The sequence below is a fragment of the Hippoglossus hippoglossus genome, chromosome 21, assembly GCF_009819705.1.
Source record: "Hippoglossus hippoglossus isolate fHipHip1 chromosome 21, fHipHip1.pri, whole genome shotgun sequence".
NCBI classification, from domain to species: Eukaryota; Metazoa; Chordata; class Actinopteri; order Pleuronectiformes; family Pleuronectidae; genus Hippoglossus; species Hippoglossus hippoglossus.
This window is the reverse complement of record NC_047171.1, coordinates 10,832,209-10,852,579: the sequence shown is the minus strand read 5'-3', so window position 1 is coordinate 10,852,579 and position 20,371 is coordinate 10,832,209. Positions and strand designations below refer to the sequence as shown.

The window sequence follows — 20,371 nt, the reverse complement described above, 5'->3', positions numbered from 1 at the left end:
CGAACGCTATCTGTTCCTGATCGAGGCGTTTTACTTGGCGGGGATCCTTCTTGCCAGCTCAGTTTAACTGAATTCCACTTATCAGAGAGTTCAGGAGGGTTTGAGGAGACAATAGTGACAGAGATGGGAGTGGAATCAAAGAGCAAGTACGGTGCTTGAAGGGTTACCTGTAATGAGCCGTAGCTCCAACTTTCTCAGGAATGGGTATCTAAGGCAAATGAGACTGTTAAGGACAGAAGACAGCTCACCTTTAATCCCCCAACTTTACCTCTTCTATCACTCACATCTCATTGTCTTTCAGTCCCACACTTCCTTTATTACCATGCCTTCCTTTAAGAGAGTTGCATAATGCTAGGATTTTCCGTTTCTACCTTAAGCACTCAAAAAACATGTTCTATTTTCTTCTTTGTGTATTTAGTTCAGCAGCCAGACCCCAACCAGCCAAAGCCTGAAGGCCAGCAGATGAGTCCCCTTGAAGGGGAACCGCTCGGCGTGGTCACCAACTGGCCTCCTTCATTGCCAGCAGCCTTACAGCGGTGGGGTACGACTCAGCCCAAGAGTCCATGTCTGACAGCACTTGACAATGCTGGTAAACCCGTCTACACACTCACCTACGGTAGGTGTCAAACTGTGGATGATTGATCCAGAATTAAAATATATCACCTCTCGTTACTTCTGTCAGACTAAGTTTGTGTTTGAATGTTGATCTGAGTGGTTGTTAATGACACTGTGTTTTCACCTCTGTAGGTAAACTGTGGACCCGCAGTCACAAACTGGCGTATACTCTCCTTAACAAGCTGAGCACCAGAAATGAGCCTTTGCTCATGCCTGGAGACAGAGTAAGTTGTGAGATAAAACTGTTTTTTTGTTGTTGTTGTTGTGTTATTTGTTGTTTAGTTAAGTGTTCAATATTAGTGTAAACAATATTCAGCAAGTACAGTAGTAGAATAACATGAATTTTCTCAATTACTAGTATCAGCAGTGAGAAAAGGTTAAAGTTCTACAACCCTACTCCCAAAACCGAACTGAAGATAAAGCAGGAGCAAAGGAGAAAATGTCATTCCTCAAAACATATTATTTTAAAGTCAGCCTAATAAATGTTCCTTTTCAGAGAGCTGCCTTTCAAAGCTCTATTTTCAATAAGTTTTCATGTATTCAATCTGTATTTACAAACACAATGTGCTACACATCATTCACTTTGCTTTACATGCTGTATCTTGACTTAAAACAGTTACTGGATAGCCGGATAACACTATACAGTATATCAATGTATACATATATGACAAATTGCGTGTGTGATACCCGGTAGGTTGCACTTGTGTTCCCCAACAACGACCCAGTGATGTTCATGGTGGCCTTCTACGGCTGTCTCCTGGCAGAGCTGGTACCTGTGCCTATCGAAGTGCCGCTGACCAGAAAGGTAAAGGCAAAAACAAAATACTGTCTCCTGGGATTATTTGTTCTGAGCAGCTCCACCAGTGAAGAGCAGTAGTGACCCCTGCTGGACATTTAGACCCTAAATGATTGAAGAAGAGTCATGACACAGTCAGATAGTCATGTTGTTTATTCGTATGTGTCTGAACATCTGTTTGTCACAAAGAATGTCAAGTTTTTTGTCATTTGTTGCATGACTTTCTAACTATGGCAGCATTATCTTCTAAATGTTGTAATTACAGAGTGGTGTGATGCATTGCAGTGTATAGCACATCCATCAGCTCCAACCACACAGACTCATCCACATTAGTTACACAGGCTGAATATTAACGCCTGTTCTTCATTACCCTTTGTAAGCATGCTGCTGGCAGACGCTGCGCTGTAATTAATGAGATTTGAGTGGAGGTGAAATGATGTGTAATTCCAGTCAAAATATTAGATCACAGGCCAACTGTTCTCTGGAGGAGTCAGACACTCATTCACCCACTCAGAACACCCTATCTTCTATTTATTTATTTATTTATTGTTTTCTATCTTTCTTTCTTGTTTTTTTTCTATCTTTCATTCTTTCTTACTTGCTTTCTTTCTTTTTTTCTTCCTTCTAAATGTATTTCTTTCTTGTTTTTTCTTTCTTGCTGTCTTCTTTTCTTTCTTTCTTTCTTTCTTTCTTTCTTTCTTTCTTTGTTCCTTCCTTCCTTCCTCCCTCCCTCCCGCCCTCCCTTCCTTCCTTCCTTCCATCCATCAATCCATCACACTATGGTTTTTCCTCAGAATAACTCTTGCTATAAGCTATTTTGCCCGTCCACTCAGAGAGCGGGATCCCGGGTTTAGTTCCCACTACGATCGGTCTTTGATGCTCAGCAGTGTAGTTTTTAGTTGTGATTGGCCGTCACTTGCTTTCTCCACTGCTGCTCATTCCCTCACTGCAACTGATCTCAAAGCTTTTCTGAATTGTGTTGTTGTTGATCATTGTGCAACACATTCCTCGGTTTGTCGTTGTGAACTTCTGGTCTTCATGCTCCTTGCTCCCCCAGGATGCAGGGAGTCAACAGATTGGCTTTCTGTTGGGCAGCTGCGGCGTCACGTTGGCACTGACCACCGACGCTTGTCAGAAAGGCTTGCCCAAAGCACAAACTGGGGAGGTAGCAACTTTCAAAGGTACTGTCTGCGTACAACATGTTTATTTTGATATTTATTTTAACAGTGTGTCTGTATAGTGTCTTGGTTTGAACTGGTTTCATGTCTCTGCAGGCTGGCCACGGTTACTGTGGTTTGTGACAGATGGGAAGCACGTTGTGAAGCCTCCGAAAGATTGGCATCCTCCAATACGTGAAGCCAGTAATGACATAGCCTACATAGAGGTAAGTGTAATTTCACTGATGTTACCAATAAAACCAATATATTGTCATTATATTTTGCTTTCCATGTGTTTTTTAGTATTTTTGAGCAATCATTGCATTCTCTTTGCTTGTTTTTCTGTGTTTCTTGCATCCAGTATAAAACCAGCAAGGAAGGAAGCACCATGGGGATCACAGTGTCCAACTCAGCCATGTTGGCTCACTGTCACTCCCTCACACAGGCCTGCGGTTACACTGAAGGTGAGGAGGACACTCAGAATGCATTGTGCCCTGTGCTTCTCCATCATTTATCTATTCGTCTGCCATGTTGAAACACACCCAGTTGGTGATGTTAATACATGCTAAAGAGAGAGAGAGCGAGAGAAAGGAAGACCAGCTTTTGTAATAATTAAAATGTGGGATTTTTATTGTTTTTTCTTATTCATTCTTTAGAAAATACAGAGGGCAGTCACTGCAGAAACCTGTTTTATAATCTCTGATATTATAGGATTACTCTTCGCATCCCTCATTGACCCTAACAGAGTGTAATTACAATCTAGTTTTGATTAACACAGCCGCTCTGTGTGTTGCGTGTCTGCGTTAGACCTGGGTCAGGTTAAAGAGAACGTAAACTACCTCCTTCACTCCAGCGTCCCACTTTAGTTCCAAATAACTTCTTACTGCACCAGTAGCCCAGAGGGACACCGCCAGCCCCCAGGTCTGTTTCTGAAATTTAGCCGGGTGATTTCGCTCAAGCCAGTGCAGTCACAGTCATGGTTTATATTAAAATTGTGCGTGTGTCATAAGTACTACAATGATGAGGTTAGATTAAATGTCTAAAACTTTTCTTTCTCCTAATAACCTTGGCAAAAATCCCCTTTTTTGATTTTCAGCTGAGACCATAACCAACGTCCTGGACTTCAAGAGGGAAGCAGGATTATGGCATGGAGTTCTCACTGTGAGTGATCTTTAACCCTGTGGTAAAACCAACAGGATGGTTGTACAATTACAAATATAGAAATACATTCTCAGTTTGCTGATAGAAAGTCATTCACCAGACTGACCCTTTTCCCCTATGAGGGCTTTAGCTGTAAGTAAATGCATTCAAACTATTGATGGACAGAAACATCTTGTGTCATAACTCAAGAGGTTGAAACCTGTAAAAAAAAAAAACTCAATCAACTCAACTTTGCCGTGGAATTTTCAAAGAGTTCATACATGACCTGCTGTTACACAACAAATTGACACATTTTCAATTGTCTTGTTTTCATGGCAGAGCGTCATGAATAGGATGCATGTGATCAGCATCCCTTACTCCCTGATGAAAGTCAACCCGCTCTCCTGGATTCAGAAGGTTCACACGTACAAAGGTAAGACTCCGTCCACTTTGGCATTTGTTACTCTGCCAGTATGGAATTTTTTTCCTGTCTTCATTCAAGAGCGTGGTCTTTCAGATTGAGAGACGGATTGATTGATTTCACATTCGGATTTTGTGATGCTCTCGCTCAAAACCATGCGCTCGCACTCAAGTATACCCTGCTTCTGCTTACATTTCCTGTCCTCCAGCTTCAGCTCATTGTCCTCTTGCTCATGCTGCTTCTGTGTCCATGTTTATTCTGCAACAAGTCTTTCAAAGTTCCCCAACCAATAGACCGCCTGGTGTTGTGATGACTTAGCCCTTTGAAGCAGGATTCAGTGCAGGATAAGCCTTGTTGTTTTATTATCATGGTAAATCATTGAGAGTTTATTGTGAAACTGAAAAAAGTGGTAAAAGGTCTGGCAGCAAAAGTTGCCAAACACATTACAGTAAAAACACCTCTACAGGGATTGTTTTTTAATACAGATACAAATGCATACATTCAGCAATGTGATGTGTATTTTTCATTGGATTCAATGTAATTTAACTTTGTTAAGCAATTGATTAATCCCGTGAATCTATAATTCCCCATTATATTAATTTACAGAATACAACTTTTATTTATGCTTAATATTTTTAATAAAAGTAATTTGCTGTATTTTTTATGGCATTTACACTTAATTTAGAAAAAAAAGTAAAATAACCTTTGTGAAATAGCTTTTTTTTTTTTTACAGTGTACCTTACCCAACATTGTGCTATCATTGTGAGTGTGAGTCTGTTGAATATCCAGAGAGAGTCTGTTTCTCATTGCAGTTTTGATTCTCACTGTACACTTGACTGGGGGGAATAGATTAAAGCAATCGTTTGTTGGACTCATTGATTTGTCGCTCATTTGTATGAGCCCTGTGGAGGTCGAGGACTTTAGGCCTGAAGCACTGAACACAATTCAACAACATCTCTCTGTTGCCAACAGGTGACTCAGCAACTGACTCAGACCGTGCTGCTATTTGCTGGCAAGATTTTGTGGTCTGTGATTGGCTGTCAAGCGTTACAGCCGAGGTGTTGATTGGAAACTTTGGTTTGTTTTTGTCCCCCGTACAGCGCGGGTAGCAGTGGTGAAATCGAGGGACATGCACTGGTCTCTGCTCGCTCAGAGGGACCAGAGAGACATCAGCCTGAGCTCACTGCGCATGTTGATCGTAGCCGACGGAGCCAACCCCTGTGAGTTCACCTACAGATTCTCTTTTGATAAAAAAACCTTATTAAACACCCCGCAGCTACAAGAATTCATTACTGATTCACTTTGTGTATGCTTGTATATCTGTGTGTGTGTGTGTGTGCGTGTGTGCGTGTGTGTGTGTGTGTGTGTGTGTCACCACAGGGTCGATATCCTCCTGCGACGCCTTCCTCAATGTGTTCCAGGCACGTGGGCTGCGACCTGAGGTGATCTGTCCATGTGCCAGCTCCTCGGAAGCCATGACTGTCGCCATCCGCAGGTGAGGTGCCGTTACTGCGTCGTATTAGAACAAAGCAAACCTACCATGGCTTTGCATTACCGTGCTGTTATATCACACTGCGTCTGCAACATCAGCTGGATCCTGCAGGGAGAGGAGAGAGAGATTTGTGTGTCTTAATCACAGAGATGAACTTTTTGATTTGACTGCTTTCTGCTGATCACAGGGCTCGGTTATGGAGGAAGGCTTGAGGACGACAGACAGACTAAAAAACTAAAGCTTCAAATAGAGACGATGGTGCTATTTTTAAAATGAGAAATACCTCGTTTTCAGATACGAGTCTAGAAATTTTGTAATTAGACCCACAGAGTCTGAATCTCACAGATTCACATCATATCTGTCTCATTTTTCAGGTGTTTGTATTTATGTAATGACACTGAGGCATTGGAAGGAAGGCTATTTAAAAACATTATTTGATGATCTAAGACAGCAACTGGTATCAAAACCATAGAAACTGTGAGTCTTAATGTAGCTACGTTTGTGTTTTGGCATGAAAGGCAGAGGAAATGAAGAGGAATAAGTGACGGTGTTGTTTTCTGACAGCTGACGATGTGTGTGTGTGTGTGTAATAATGTGTGTGTCCTGTAATAATGTGTGTGTCCTGTAGACCTCCAGAAATGGGTGTTCCTCCCCCGGGGAAGGCGGTGCTGTCTATGGGTGGGCTGAGTCACAGTGTGATCCGTGTGGACACAGAGGAGAAACTCTCTGTCCTCACAGTGCAGGATGTGGGACAGGTCATGCCTGGAGGTACAGTGCACTGTGCTGCTTATGAACAGTTTGCTGCCTATACGAGTAAAACACACTAATGATAAAGAGAAATTGTGAAATACAGAATTTTTTTAATTAATACCACAGGAAAAAAATGCATAATCTTAAAAAACAAAACAAAATTCCTTATTCCCGGTACTGTTAAATCCAGAGTTCTTCTTTGTGTTATGTGAAGACAGATGCTGTTGTGGTAAATTGAGATGTTTTCATAATTATGCTTCAGCTCTCTTCTCTTATTCTGTGTTTACATCATGGTTTTTATGACAACACATGAGGCTCTTGAGAACCATTAAAAACAAAATTACAAAGCGAACAAAAATCTAAATCAAACATAACAAGAATGGTACTCAGTAGAGCGAATACCCCAGCCAAGGCCCAACCGTTAAATTCAATCAAGCCGCACCAAATTACAACATCCATAGATATCAGTTCCCTAAGTATGTCGGATTTTTTTCCTGGGAAATCAGTGAAAATGTCCAAAATCTGGATCCTTCACTTTGTCCAAATCTGCACCAAAAATTACTGATTTCTTTCTTGATCATCCTTCCGCCAAGTTTCATGGAAATCTCTTTAGTAGTTTTTGTGTAATCCTGCTGTCAAACAAACAGATGGACAGGGGTGAATACATAACCATCTTGGCATAAGTAATTAATTGTAATTAGAACATGACCCAAACAGAAAGAAGCTCTCCAAATGGAATGAGTAAATCATTTTAGACATCTGCAGTACTGTTAATGATATTTCATTGTTCTGAAGTGGACTTCTCCTGTCATCGTTGTGCGTCTCCAGCTCTTGTTTGTGTGGTGCGGGTGGAGGGGACACCTTATCTCTGTCACACCGATGAGGTTGGAGAGATCTGCCTGAGCTCAGGTACCACCGGTGTAGCTTACTACGGCCTCCCAGGGATGACCAAGAACATCTTTGAGGTGAGTCTTTTATTTCTGAAACGGACGCCGCAGGCCCTTAAAAAGTCTGAAACTGTCTTAAATTCAGACGGGATGGGTCCTAATATTTCACATCACTGAGAGAATTTCTCTACTTCTGTCAGACTGAAGAAAAAACATTAGTTCTGGTATGCGCTGCGTTTTTACTCTGTTTCTGGTTAAGTTGAAATTAAATAAACTAGTTCCTTTCTAGCCAGCCTCCTGATTAGTTTATGAACATGGGGAAATGCAAGTTTAACGACAAGTGGCTTGAGAATGATGAGTATTTATGGTGGTTAAACCAGTGTCTGGAAGTGCTTATGAAGCAAACTGCAAGTCTTTCAAAATTGGGACAATGGAGATCAAAGCGGTGGAGTATAACGGACATAAATGCTTTTACATAGAACAAGTATATTGTCAGTTTTGGTGTGTTTTTCTATCACAAGTATGATCTTAAATTTAATTTCAAATCTTTAATTCAACTTGTTTATAGCTGACAGAGTATGATGTTGATCTCTCAAAATACTTCATCCATACACGTGTATTTCCTGTTGCAGACCATCCCGGTAACATCTTCTGGGGTTCCCGTCAGTGACAGACCCTTCACCAGGACGTCACTGCTGGGCTTTGTGGGACCAGTAAGTTCCACCTCATCACTTTGCAGTCTGTTAACCTTCCTTTACTTAAACGTCTGCCTCATATACAGATATTAAATGACATGTCTGCTTAAAAGAACAACAAGATATTTGACATAAAACATTGATACTTTCTCTGATTGTACATATTTGGTTGCAATGACAACTGTCAGTTAAATCTGATCTGCGGGTCTGTTTATTCAGAAAAGACTCAAAGGAGAGAAATCCTGTTTTATATCACTGACCTGAGATGATCCCTCATAAGCTTATATCATAAAGGACAACAATAAGTGAATCAAAAATTTGGGGGTGACTTTTTTCGGACCAATTATCACATTGTTTTTATTCCTGAGCTGAAAACAGAGACATGACAGCTCAAGTATATAAAGAGGTTGATGATCATTTGCAAATCTTCAGTTAAGTTTTCAATTTCCAACAAACCATTATCTCTCATTTGGTAAATAAATCTAATTGTTTTGACTTTGTGTTCATCACCAGGACAGCCTTGTGTTTGTCGTGGGCAAGATGGAAGGGCTGATGGTGGTCAGCGGGCGGAGACACAACGCTGACGACGTGGTCGCCACAGCTCTGGCAGTGGAGCCCATGAAGTTTGTGTACAGGGGCAGGTAAACGAAGAAGGAGCCTGAAAAACCTGCCACTTGTCTACACATCTGTCTTATCTGCTGTGTTGTCTCTACTGACATAGTAAAGGATGTAAATAACTGAGAAGCTTGATTGAATGAGTACAGTCAGGCTCTAACTGCATTGTTTTGCACTGTGTGTTTCAGGATAGCAGTGTTTTCTGTGTCTGTGCTGCATGACGAAAGGATTGTTGTTGTGGCTGAGCAAAGGCCGGATGCCTCCGAAGAAGACAGCTTCCAGTGGATGAGCCGTGTCCTTCAGGTACTGACTGAGTCCTGTCTTCTTCTCATGTTATCACTCTGTAGCATGTATTTAAACAACTATACTTGTGGTTTTGCATGCTTTATTTTAGTAAGTGCAAACTAGATTTTATTACCTCCGCCAAGGAGGTCATGTTTTTGTCTCTATTTGTGTTTTTATGTTATTTAGCAGCGTTACACAAAAACTACTGGACTGATTACCACGAACGTTAGCTGATATGGGTCAGGAAAGAAACCATTACATTGCATTTACAATGCATATCCGGATTAAGGGGCAGATCCAGGATTTTCTTTCTCTAACATTGCGTGATAAAGTTTTTTTTTTTTTTACATTTTCACCATTTTCCTAGAGAATGATTCATGGATCTAGATGAAAAACATATTTAGGGAACTGATATCTATAAGTGTATAAAATTTGGTGCGGCATGATTCTATTTAAAGGGAAACTTGGGCCTTGTCCTTTTATTCCTTTTATTGGTTATATGTATCTTATTATTTTATTGGTCTTATTACTTCATTTAATCATATTTTATTCCTACTTAAAATTTTTATGTCAAGCTCACACTTGGTTTTTGATATTGAAAATTTTTTAATATATATTTTTTTAACAACTTTGCTGATCTCAAGTTCTCCTCTGTTTCCGTGTGTGTTACGTGTCTGTTTCCAGGCAATAGACAGCATCCACCAGGTCGGGGTGTACTGCCTGGCTCTGGTGCCTGCCAACACGCTCCCAAAGGCACCCCTGGGTGGCATCCACATATCTGAGACCAAACAGCGTTTCTTGGAGGGCGCCTTGCACCCCTGCAATGTCCTCATGTGCCCTCACACTTGTGTGACCAACCTGCCTAAGCCGAGACAAAAACAGCCAGGTAGCCTACCAGACATCCCAGCATGCATCAGGTTTAGGAAAAAATGCAGCGCAAAGACTTGTTTAGTTAATTTCGGTATTTTCTTGTGTTTATTTTTGTGTTAACATGAATTTTGGTTGTAACCTCAGTGACATGTATGATGACACTGGTTGTTTGCTTATGCTTCTTAGAAGTTGGTCCTGCTTCTATGATAGTGGGCAACCTGGTAGCAGGCAAGAGGATCGCACAAGCCTGTGGGAGAGACGTGGCACAACTGGAGGACAATGACCAGGCACGTAAGGTAGTCATCCCCATTTCACCCACTCATCACCTCCACACATCCACTGCAGACACAGGTACGGTTACATAACAGAGGGTGTGGAATCTGAAACACAAAAAGAGGACGTGGGTTTGAATGAACGCAGTTTTGTGTAAATCTGATTCTTCCTCTATTATTGATACTGTTTTCAGCTTCACATGTACGATACCCCATTAAACCCATCATGCATTAGCAATACACCACGTGCCACCATACACCAACATTTCAACACCGTTTCTTTAATGAGTTATTCTTGTCTCACTTTGATTCCTCTGTAATTAAACCTGTGTCTCTGTCTCTCTCCTACAGTTCCTTTACATACAGGATGTGCTACAGTGGAGAGCTCAGGCCACTCCAGACCATCCTCTGTTCCTTGTTCTCAATGCTAAGGTACCTTTGTTTTATTCACCGTCTCTTAACCACGAATTAAATTAAGAATTGGATACAGATATAATTTACTACCTCAATATATGATAGTTCATCTTGCAATGACAACACGCTTATGTTGTGATATAATGAATTTCAGTTTAGAAACAGTTTTTAGATGGAACTGCGACATTCAAGATTCAAATTTTTATTGTCCAATAATGTGGGCATGAATGGAAATTCTGCTTTCGCTGATGTATGATAGACAAAAGAATACAACACAGTACATAAGAAGACACAATACATTACCAGGAACAACATTTCAGAAGAATACAAAATACTGTAGAAGGAGTAAAAATTGACCAATTAAGTACAAGTTGACCTGTGGCAATTAAAAACTAAATATTAGATTCTAAATATAAAGTGTTGTGTACCCGCTCAGCTAAATTAGTCCTTAAATTCCCTGTTTGTTGCTATTGAGCTGCTAGAAAGTTGTGTTTCTATTTGGCTTATAAAGTTACATTATATAGGTACTTAATTACATTGATGTAAAAATCCTGTAACTTCTAAAAAGCTTTCTTATTGGTTTGCAACATTTCCTGCAAGGTTAAAAAGTTAGAAGTACCTTGATAGAGATGTACAGATTGATAAATCCCGCAGACCATAAAGATGACCCATCACTGAGTTTATAACTTTTATACAGGGTCTCTATTGGGGTCTTAAAAAGTCAAAGAAATAGTCTAAAATATGTTAAATTATTGTGTAATACATTAAGGTAGATGTTAATTATGTTTTGTATTAATTTCTTCTGTCACACTTTATCATTTGTTTTTCTTTATTTTTAAGAGAAATGTTTTGGCAGAATGGCAGAAAAAATAGCTCTTAAATTTAAATCATTAGAGATTGCAAGAATCTTTAATTTGCAGAATCCCTGTTATATCTGTAGAAATTAAAGAAACATGTAAAAGTGTAGATAAATACAACTAGTTCTTATTTTGTTTTTCTTTTCAGGGCACGGTGGCGAGTACAGCTTCCTGTCTGCAACTGCACAAGCGGGCAGAGCGGGTGGCCGTAGCTTTGATGGGACGCCTTAACACTGGAGACCATGTGGCGCTCGTCTACCCGCCAGGTAAGAGGTGCTACTGCTACTGTGCAGCTTGTCCTTTAATTTCTGTCCTCCAGAGCACAGTATTATCTGTCTATCTGTCGCAGTTGCACACCAACAAAGATCCTTGGCTCTTGATCAATTACCTATTATTACAGTAAAGTTAATTCTGCTGCTTAATCTGTTGTGAAATAATCAGCTACAAGACATAAAATGCAAAACTATAAACATCTATTTGCAGGAATCGACCTGATTGCCACTTTTTACGGCTGCCTGTACGCCGGCTGTGTGCCAGTCACTGTCAGACCCCCGCACCCCCAGAACCTGGCCACCACCCTGCCCACTGTCAAGATGATTGTTGAGGTAACACAGAGTCCACCGACCTCCCACCGCAGTTATTGCAATCATTAAACAGTTAAAGTGATATATACATTGTGAATGTAGTAATACTGTAGTGTGGGTGTGTGTTTGTTAAAGGTCAGTAAGTCGGTGTGCATCCTGACAACACAAGCAATAATGAAGTTGCTGAAATCCAAAGAGGCTGCTGCTGCCGTGGACGTCAAGAGCTGGCCCATGGTGCTGGACACAGGTGAGTTGTGTACATGCACGCAAACACACCAAGGTCTTCAGCTCAGGCACGGTTGAAGCAGTCACAGGTCGATTCCTCCAAAGTCAGCACATTGTCCTTCTCTGGAAGGAAAGTACAGTAATCAGAGTGTAGGTAGTGATCAATTTACAAGTTTGGACCCTCAAATATAGTTTTTCTTTCTTTCTGCAGAATAGCCAGACTGAAATGCCAAATCTTCCAAGCCACCTGCGTGTCTCTATGCTAGCGCAGCTTATTTTGGACGTTTTGGCAAAGAAGTGGCACAAATGATCAAGGCAGTGCATTTTCCCTTGTTAGCATTGTTAGCAAACAAACTTCAACTTCTTCTTCTTTAAAAAAAAAAAACCCTTGTCTGGAGTCGGTCTGGAGGAGCCGACAGGAATGTATAGCGTGAGCAGTCAGGTCGTGTGAGCTTTGGCTTTCCACCTCAGATTATTTACTGGTCAAATTTAACAACATTTACAGAGTGGCACAGTGTAGAAAAAATGACGTGTCTGCAATGAAAAACTCTCCTCTGTTCGTTTCCCAGATGACCTCCCCAGGAAGAAGAGTCCCCAAATGTACAAGCCCCCAACCCCAGAGATGTTAGCTTACCTGGACTTCAGTGTGTCCACAACAGGCATTCTGGCGGGGGTCAAGGTACGTAGAAGGAGATGTGCTGTTCAGTAGTCTCCAGATATTACCAGCTTCCACATACTCCTGTTATCACAACATGGCTTTTACCTTCTGCTCTCAGGAGTTAGAGATCATGAAAACAATTGTTAGTGTTAAGATCAGCACATTTAAGTCCACAGACTTCTAGACATCTACTCACTGCTGACGTGTCCATGTGTGAAACTGCAGTTCCATAAAAGCTCCGGAGGTTGTTTTAAAGAAGAATTTTAGTGTAGCGATTCATCATTTATGCGTCTATGTGACATATCATCTCTCTTAGATGTCTCATGCAGCCACCAGTGCCTTGTGTCGCTCCATCAAGCTGCAGTGCGAGCTCTACCCTTCCCGGCAGATCGCAATCTGCCTGGACCCTTACTGCGGCCTTGGCTTTGCACTCTGGTGTCTCTGCAGGTAAAACCAGCACCTCTGATCAAATGAATAATGGCAAAGTCAAAATGAGTTTAAAGCTTTAGATCCTGGGTTAATGGCTGTCCCAAACTTTTTTTCCTGTGTGTTGTGTCTATGTTTTAGCGTGTACTCGGGCCACCAGTCGATCCTGGTCCCCCCTCTGGAGCTAGAGAGCAACGCATCTCTGTGGCTCGCTGCAGTCAGCCAGTACAAAGTGCGAGTCACTTTCTGCTCGTATTCGGTCATGGAGATGTGCACCAAAGGCCTGGGCTCACAGACAGAAGCACTACGGGTCAGTTTGTCTAATGAGCGTGTCACTAGGGAGGCAGCAAATCGCAGCATTTTCTTCCACGAAATTTAAGGGTTTTACTTTAACGGGTTATTTTTCCTGCGGTTCTTCTTCCACCGCCCAGTGATTATCGAGGAAAACACGTCACTGCCTGCAGCACTTGAGATTTGGATTTTACAAATAATGTCTGTTGTTTAATGAATCTGTCAAAACGTAAAAAGTTTAATGATATAAAAAAATTGTTTGTCTCCAGTTGCGGAATGTGAACCTGTCTTGCGTGCGTACGTGCATGGTGGTAGCAGAGGAGCGGCCCCGCATCGCACTTACTCAGTCCTTCTCAAAGATCTTCAAAGACTTGGGGCTTTCGCCACGTGCCGTCAGCACCACGTTTGGCTGCAGGGTGAACGTGGCGATCTGTTTGCAGGTAAGGAGCTGTGGCTGGACGAAGAGGAGGAGGAGGAGGAGAGGAGGGAATTAGGGAGGGTGAGGTCCAGAGTTCTTGATTATGAATGTTTAAGGGCCAAAACCTATGTAACAATTCAGATGAACATCCAAGAAATTAGTGAAAGACACAGGATTGTGTGACAAAGTACAAATAATTGAAAAGAAGCAGTTTATCCGGCAAAAATGAACCAATAAAACAAAAAAAACAAAGAAACTAAAAACAGGAAAGTAAGAAATAAGATGTCTAAATTTAGTTTAAAGAAAGAAAGAGAGAATGTTTAATTTCTTGTCAAATTCTATGTTAACTATTTTCATAACTAATGAAGAATAATTTGATGTGATTATTTATATTTTCGACCTTTCGACTTTGTCAATTTTTGAGGCTCCGCAGACGGAGGATTTTTGAACGATGCTGCCCCACAGTACCGCTCCTTGTTTTCTCTCTCCTACTTTGCCTCCTTTGGATTTTTGTGTATGCGACTGTGTGTTGTGGTGTGTTGTCTGGTGTGTGCATGTGTGTCTTTGTATATAAATATATCTTTATTTATCTGTCCTGCCCTGTCCTGTCAGCCCAACAGGTTAGGAAAACTGGCTGAGCAGGTACTGTGGGATATAAGAGTGGCCGTTTGCTCATCGCACTACCACTGAGTCTGTCTCTGTGTGTGTGTGTGTGTGTTTGTTGTTTATCTTGCATGACGTTTGAACATGCTTAACCTTTATTCAGTGATGTTTTTCATGGTTTTATTTTTCCAGACAAGCTTAAGCTTCATGCTGTTACAGTACATTATACCATGAGCATCACGAGCGGCGCTGTGATGTATTTACTTTGAGAAGATTTCTAAATTGAGGAGTGCTATGTTAATTAAAAAAATGTTTTGACAATCACAATATTCAAACTTCCAACGCAGCTGCTGAAACCTCTGCTTGGCTTGACATGTCCGCCCCCGTACAGCGACTCATTGTTGGCTTGTGCTCTGGCTATACTCTGGCAAAGGAGCGATGGAAAATAAAGTGTGTTGTGACGAAGCTCACAGCGTTAATGATGACAAATCCCACAACTTAAGGAGTCAATGCTCACGAAATTATTCAGTTACAATTCTAAGTTTTGGACATCGAGTCCAAACAAATGATGCTCAGTTCGATCGTTTCGGATATTTTGGGACCTTTTTTATTACAGAAGTAGCTTTTTCCCCATTAGAGCAAGTGAATTTAAATCTGCAGGTCCTTGCCGTGTCTGTGTCTACATGGTTGAGTTGTGCCGAGGCCCTAACTCTTGTAGCCTGGCTGATTGGCTTCTGGCTGCCCCCCCCCCCTGCTTTGTCTACAGTTGTGTCATAACTTCACCTTCCCTCCACTCAGACAGCACACAGAATCCATTTAATGTCAATGGGGTACGTCAGTGACTCAAGTCATGTTTTTTTTCCAGGGTACAGCTGGACCAGACCCCACCACTGTTTACGTGGACATGAGAGCTCTACGTCACGACAGGTGGGGGCACCAATTTCATTACAAGAGTCGTTTTTGAGATAATCTATGTCGTCCTTTTAGATGTTTTCTTGAATATATTTGTGTATGTAATTATTATTAGTTGGGTTTTTTGTGTATTTGTTGGGCTTTTTATCGCCTTTAATGGACAGGACAGAGGAAGCTTGTGAAAGGGGGATAGAGAGAGAGTGGGGGAGGACATGTACATGGCCGCGGGTCGGAATCGAGGTTGAGGCCTTGCCTCGTTGGGGCAGCAGCTCTACCAGGTGAGCTATACTTTGTCTGATTTTGACCTTTCAATTTCATCTTCTTCAGGGTTCGCCTTGTGGAGAGAGGGTCACCACACAGCCTGCCGCTGATGGAGTCTGGGAAGGTACGGTGTCGTGTGAAGCACTAAATTACTTTTGACAGCCGACATCCACAAATTAATGCATGTGGAGAGTACTCTCTTCAACATTTTTTCACACCCACGGTCAGGAGTTAATTCTCAAAAAAAAGTCTCCTACTGGAGAGAGTGTGGAACAACAGATATTTTGGAAATGCCACAAATTATCAATGTTCTGGAAAACGGTCGGCCGCATTTGTTGGAGCCTTGGAAATGGGACAGTCCACGCAGCCCCTGAATTGCGACACAGCTAAAAACTATGGAGAAGAGAAAACTAAGAGAACGGATGGCATGGAGGTGTAGCAACCAAAAAGTTGTCTTGTTCGTTTGTTCTATACGTTTGTATAAATTGTTAAATATATAAATAAACACAAGTATAAAAAAAAATACAATAAACAGCTGTGACTTTATGCTGCAAAAGATTTGCTGTCTTAAAACAAATCAGTCAGTTTGACACATGTCTGTCTGCTGTTGTAGATCCTTCCAGGAGTGAAAGTGATCATTGCAAACACTGAGACTAAAGGACCCTTGGGAGACTCTCATCTCGGAGAGGTAAGTCATGACGTAATCTGATGAGCAGCAGACTTATTTCAACGTCACCTGTTCCACCTGCTTGTGATGCAAAGTCAGTGTGTTAACCTCAGAGTCCAACCGATTTTTGGGGGCCGATACTGATTAGACAACAAAACATTTCTGATAAATTGTCCGATATTTATATATTTTTTTAATTCAATTATTCCTAAAATGTTATCAAACTTTTATGACCATAGACTGAAAAAGAAATGCTTAATGTTTTACAGTTCAACCATAAAGTTTATTATAAATAATAAGAAAACATCCAAACAAATACATCCAAATATATTGAACTTGAATTAAGAAAATATACTTTATTTTTAACTAAAATGTTAAAATAAACGTTGATACTGTGAACGGTTCATATCGGCTTATTTTTCTCTGCCCAAACGATAAATCAGTCAGGCTCTAGTTATAAACCTGAGCCATCAGGTAACAGTCTTCTTGCTGCAATAACATGTATGTACTAAATTTCATTGTACTGGGAGACCAAACATGGCTGTTGGCTGAAGGTCATTGTCCTTATATAAATCTGGAAAAAAACGTATGAAGACTGAAATTGCACTGGTTGGCGTTTTACACATTTTATACATAAAGAAAAAAGGTTTCATTTGCAGAAATCCAAGTTTCCTTTAAAAAAATAAGTCAGTTCTCTTTGCTCTGGCTATAGAGCCAGTCCTCACGCTGTGTTGCCAGACAAATGAGAGCACACACACACACACACTCACACACACACACACATACACACACACACACAGAAATCAGTGTGTTACGACAGGGGGCTCATATCTGATCAAACGTCTATTTCTTTAACCAGATCAGTTTTATTTGTATTTCCAATGACGACCACTAAACATGTTTATTCTCTTTGCTGTAAATATTTACTCACAGGTCACTTTATTATATCACCTATACAATCTAATGCAAACTGATCTGCCATTAAGCCTTTTCTGTGGAACTGTAACATCCAGCTTTAGTTGTTATTTAAAACGTGATGCGATAGTTTGCGTAGTAGTTCTGAAACCTTGAGCGGGAGGTTGGTGGATGTGTGCGATCATCTCACAATCAGCGTTTATTCACTGTGTCTGTGTGTGATAGGTGTGGGTGAGCAGTCCTCACAACGCCACAGGCTACTACACAGTTTACGGGGAGGAGGCGCTGCACGCCGACCACTTCAACACCAAGCTCAGCTTCGGTGACACTCAGACGGTCTGGGCGAGGACGGGCTACCTGGGCTTCCTGCGCCGCACCGAGCTGACCGATGCCAGCGGAGGTGAGAGTCAGCAGTGCTTGCTCTAACGCACACTCACCACATTATTGTTATCACAGAAAAATAAAGATATCTTCCTTTTTTCTCTCTCTCTATCATTGCCTAAAAATGTATTTATTAGATATAAATTGACATCTGTGTGTGTGTGTGTGTCTGTCTGTCTCAGAACGCCATGACGCCCTCTATGTGGTGGGCTCTCTTGATGAAACTCTTGAGCTGAGGGGAATGAGGTATCACCCCATCGACATTGAGACCTCCGTTATCCGTTCTCATAAGAGCATAGCTGAATGGTGAGAAACTTGCATCAGTTATGAATCTTATTCAACATGATTCCTGACTTCTAACCTCTTCTACTTTTAAATTTCCTGCTATATATATATTTTTAACCTTTTTGCATCCACCACCTCCTCCTCCCACCAGCGCGGTGTTTACCTGGACCAACCTCCTCGTGGTGGTCGTGGAGCTGGAGGGATCCGAGCAGGAGGCCCTGGACCTGGTGGCTCTGGTCACTAACGTCGTCCTGGAGGAGCACTACCTCATTGTAGGGGTGGTGGTGGTGGTCGACCCCGGTGTCATCCCCATCAACTCCAGAGGGGAGAAGCAGCGCATGCACCTCAGAGACGGATTCCTGGCCGACCAGCTGGACCCCATATACGTGGCTTACAACATGTGAGGGGCCCTGCTGGAAGGGGGAGGGTCACTCCTCACATTACTGGAGACCACAGGACGATACAAAAAATATGGAGCTGGGAAGGTCCTGGTTTCTGTTGAAAGAGAGCACACTGCCCTCTTCTGTCGCAGAGGGGAAATACAGTATGAAATGCAAGACGGAGACAAATTCCCAAACTAATGTCTGTTTCTCCCTGTAATTTTTTATTTTATCTGCCTCAACAAATAATGTTTTCAAGGGCATTTTTGTTTCGTTAAAGTAAGTTTTATATGTATGACAGAACGTCTAGCTCCTTAAACAAAGGACACCAGATAGAGGAACAACAGGAGGTTAAAGGTTTAATACTACACTGTGCCATTAACTTATTTTTTACTTTGTCAGTCCCAACAATAACGACTGTTAGTTTTGATCTGTCAAACACTTGTGCCATAGAACAGGACCGACGCAGGTAACCCAACCAGTAACCTGTTTCAAACGAGCTCTCACACTTTTCGCGTCCACAGGTCATAATGCTTTTCGTAGAGAAACTCCGCCACCAGCACCGCCGTCACAGCTGTGACGGAAGGGCAGCTCTCCAGGTTACGGCTGCACCCTCATGTGATCCCTGATTCTCGTGATCCAGCTCAGTTCAGTTCCATGTTGTTGCATTGACAAAGGAGGGGGGGGGGGCAGTAAGTGTTATGTGTTGCTCATTCCAGCTGTAACGCTTTAGTTTTTGTAGAACAAAAAGTTTAAGAATATTCTCGTGGTTTGACGAAATCTTGTTCTTGTCTGAATTGGAAACGTGTAATATAGTTCCTGTTTTATCTGAACGAAATGCAATATGAGTGATGAGAAAGGTTGTGGCTTTGAATGACTGTGGACAGTGACGTCCCGATACGGAGAGGAATAGAATCGCTGCTTACTGTTAGCAGCACCAAATGATACGAATTAAGCCTTAAGTGTTTTTTCCGATGCCTCTTCCTGTCCCAGCGTCTGTGCGACTTCATTTAGTGAAGTTCATTAGCTGGTGGACAGGAAAGGAATATGCAGAAGGAGGTTAGTGTGGTAAATCCTGCTCTTGTTGCACCTACCCTCATCTTGATGGCTAAGATGAATATACTTGATCCTAACATCGACCATTACAGACACACACGTACTCCATAAGTGTTTTTACTAACGTCTGTCCCTATGATTAGTCGATTTGAATGTGTTTTATAGCGAAAGACTGGAAGAAATTGGAGTGGGTCTGATGCCGCCTGTCACAGCCTCATTTCAAGATGCATAAGGTTGGGTGGAGGATGAAAAGTGTTTTGAGCTGCATGTAAAGTATGAGGCGAGTGTTGTGACATCTCATTACATAAAGATTCGCGTCATTGTGTGTTGCTTTTTTTCTACGTGCACATCCCTTCAGAAACGGGCCCCAGCCTGCTGTAAGTATGTACAGGTTTTGTGTAAATTATTAATAGATGGAGGAGACGACAGGGACGCAAAAAGACTGAATCTGATATGGACGTGAACGTCTCCCTCACAAACAAAAATGATTTGAAATGGATCCTCGTGTGTGGACAATGGGAAAGAGACTTTTTTTTTTTTAAGTGTGAAAGAACAGTGGGAACTTCCAGGACGGGACAGAGCACACACTGAGCACAAGGAGAAGAGAGTTCTGCTCTGGTGACCGTGAGATGTCACTCCCTCCCTCGCAAAGTTTTGTTGTTAACATATGGAAAGATACAGTTGTCTGATATACGGTTAGTTGTCATTATTTTCATAACATGATTTCCTAATGAATAAAAAAGTGCTTTTAACTTGAAATGTTTGTCTTCAGTGGCGACTGAGCCTCCAGGTATCCTGTCCAATAACTATATTTTAGTATATTTTGGTTCAGTACTGTGGCAGATTGGACCACCACCACCCTGGTTGAAGGTGGGCAGAGTTAAATTGGAATGACACAATGTTAGCGGACTTCATTTACATCTTCTTGTGCTTTAGCAATTTTAACATTGGGTTCACTGACGATTCTTGTTTCAGATTAGCCTGCAGGTGACAGTAATTTAATATTAAGTTTTATTATCAGCAGTGCTTAAAGGTTCAATGT

General features: G+C 41.6%; 1 protein-coding gene across 13 annotated transcripts in view; it reads left to right on the top strand.

Moving 5' to 3' along the window:
* Positions 1-20,088, top strand: part of dip2a (disco-interacting protein 2 homolog A) — a 79,724-nt gene extending 59,636 nt beyond the window's left edge. For 3 of the 13 annotated variants that reach the window (XM_034573990.1, XM_034573986.1, XM_034573979.1), the window contains 32 exons: positions 419-616; positions 748-839; positions 1,310-1,420; positions 2,469-2,592; positions 2,686-2,795; positions 2,930-3,032; positions 3,665-3,729; positions 4,048-4,141; positions 5,231-5,350; positions 5,511-5,625; positions 6,251-6,390; positions 7,201-7,337; positions 7,892-7,972; positions 8,468-8,595; positions 8,758-8,872; positions 9,539-9,740; positions 9,911-10,020; positions 10,348-10,428; positions 11,416-11,533; positions 11,751-11,872; positions 11,987-12,098; positions 12,646-12,755; positions 13,051-13,181; positions 13,302-13,470; positions 13,721-13,891; positions 14,482-14,511; positions 15,338-15,399; positions 15,712-15,769; positions 16,259-16,333; positions 17,453-17,627; positions 17,791-17,914; positions 18,045-20,088. In XM_034573990.1, the coding sequence (XP_034429881.1) occupies positions 419-616; positions 748-839; positions 1,310-1,420; positions 2,469-2,592; positions 2,686-2,795; positions 2,930-3,032; positions 3,665-3,729; positions 4,048-4,141; positions 5,231-5,350; positions 5,511-5,625; positions 6,251-6,390; positions 7,201-7,337; positions 7,892-7,972; positions 8,468-8,595; positions 8,758-8,872; positions 9,539-9,740; positions 9,911-10,020; positions 10,348-10,428; positions 11,416-11,533; positions 11,751-11,872; positions 11,987-12,098; positions 12,646-12,755; positions 13,051-13,181; positions 13,302-13,470; positions 13,721-13,891; positions 14,482-14,511; positions 15,338-15,399; positions 15,712-15,769; positions 16,259-16,333; positions 17,453-17,627; positions 17,791-17,914; positions 18,045-18,297 (3,836 nt within the window). In that variant the 3' untranslated portion in view covers positions 18,298-20,088. Of the gene's footprint in view, positions 1-418; positions 617-747; positions 840-1,309; positions 1,421-2,468; positions 2,593-2,685; positions 2,796-2,929; positions 3,033-3,664; positions 3,730-4,047; positions 4,142-5,230; positions 5,351-5,510; positions 5,626-6,250; positions 6,391-7,200; positions 7,338-7,891; positions 7,973-8,467; positions 8,600-8,757; positions 8,873-9,538; positions 9,741-9,910; positions 10,021-10,347; positions 10,429-11,415; positions 11,534-11,750; positions 11,873-11,986; positions 12,099-12,645; positions 12,756-13,050; positions 13,182-13,301; positions 13,471-13,720; positions 13,892-14,481; positions 14,512-15,337; positions 15,400-15,711; positions 15,788-15,939; positions 16,201-16,258; positions 16,334-17,452; positions 17,628-17,790; positions 17,915-18,044 lie in introns of those variants that run through there. The other 10 variants (XM_034573987.1, XM_034573981.1, XM_034573989.1 and 7 more) reach the window with 7 other exon arrangements.
* Positions 20,089-20,371: the final 283 nt, after the last annotated feature.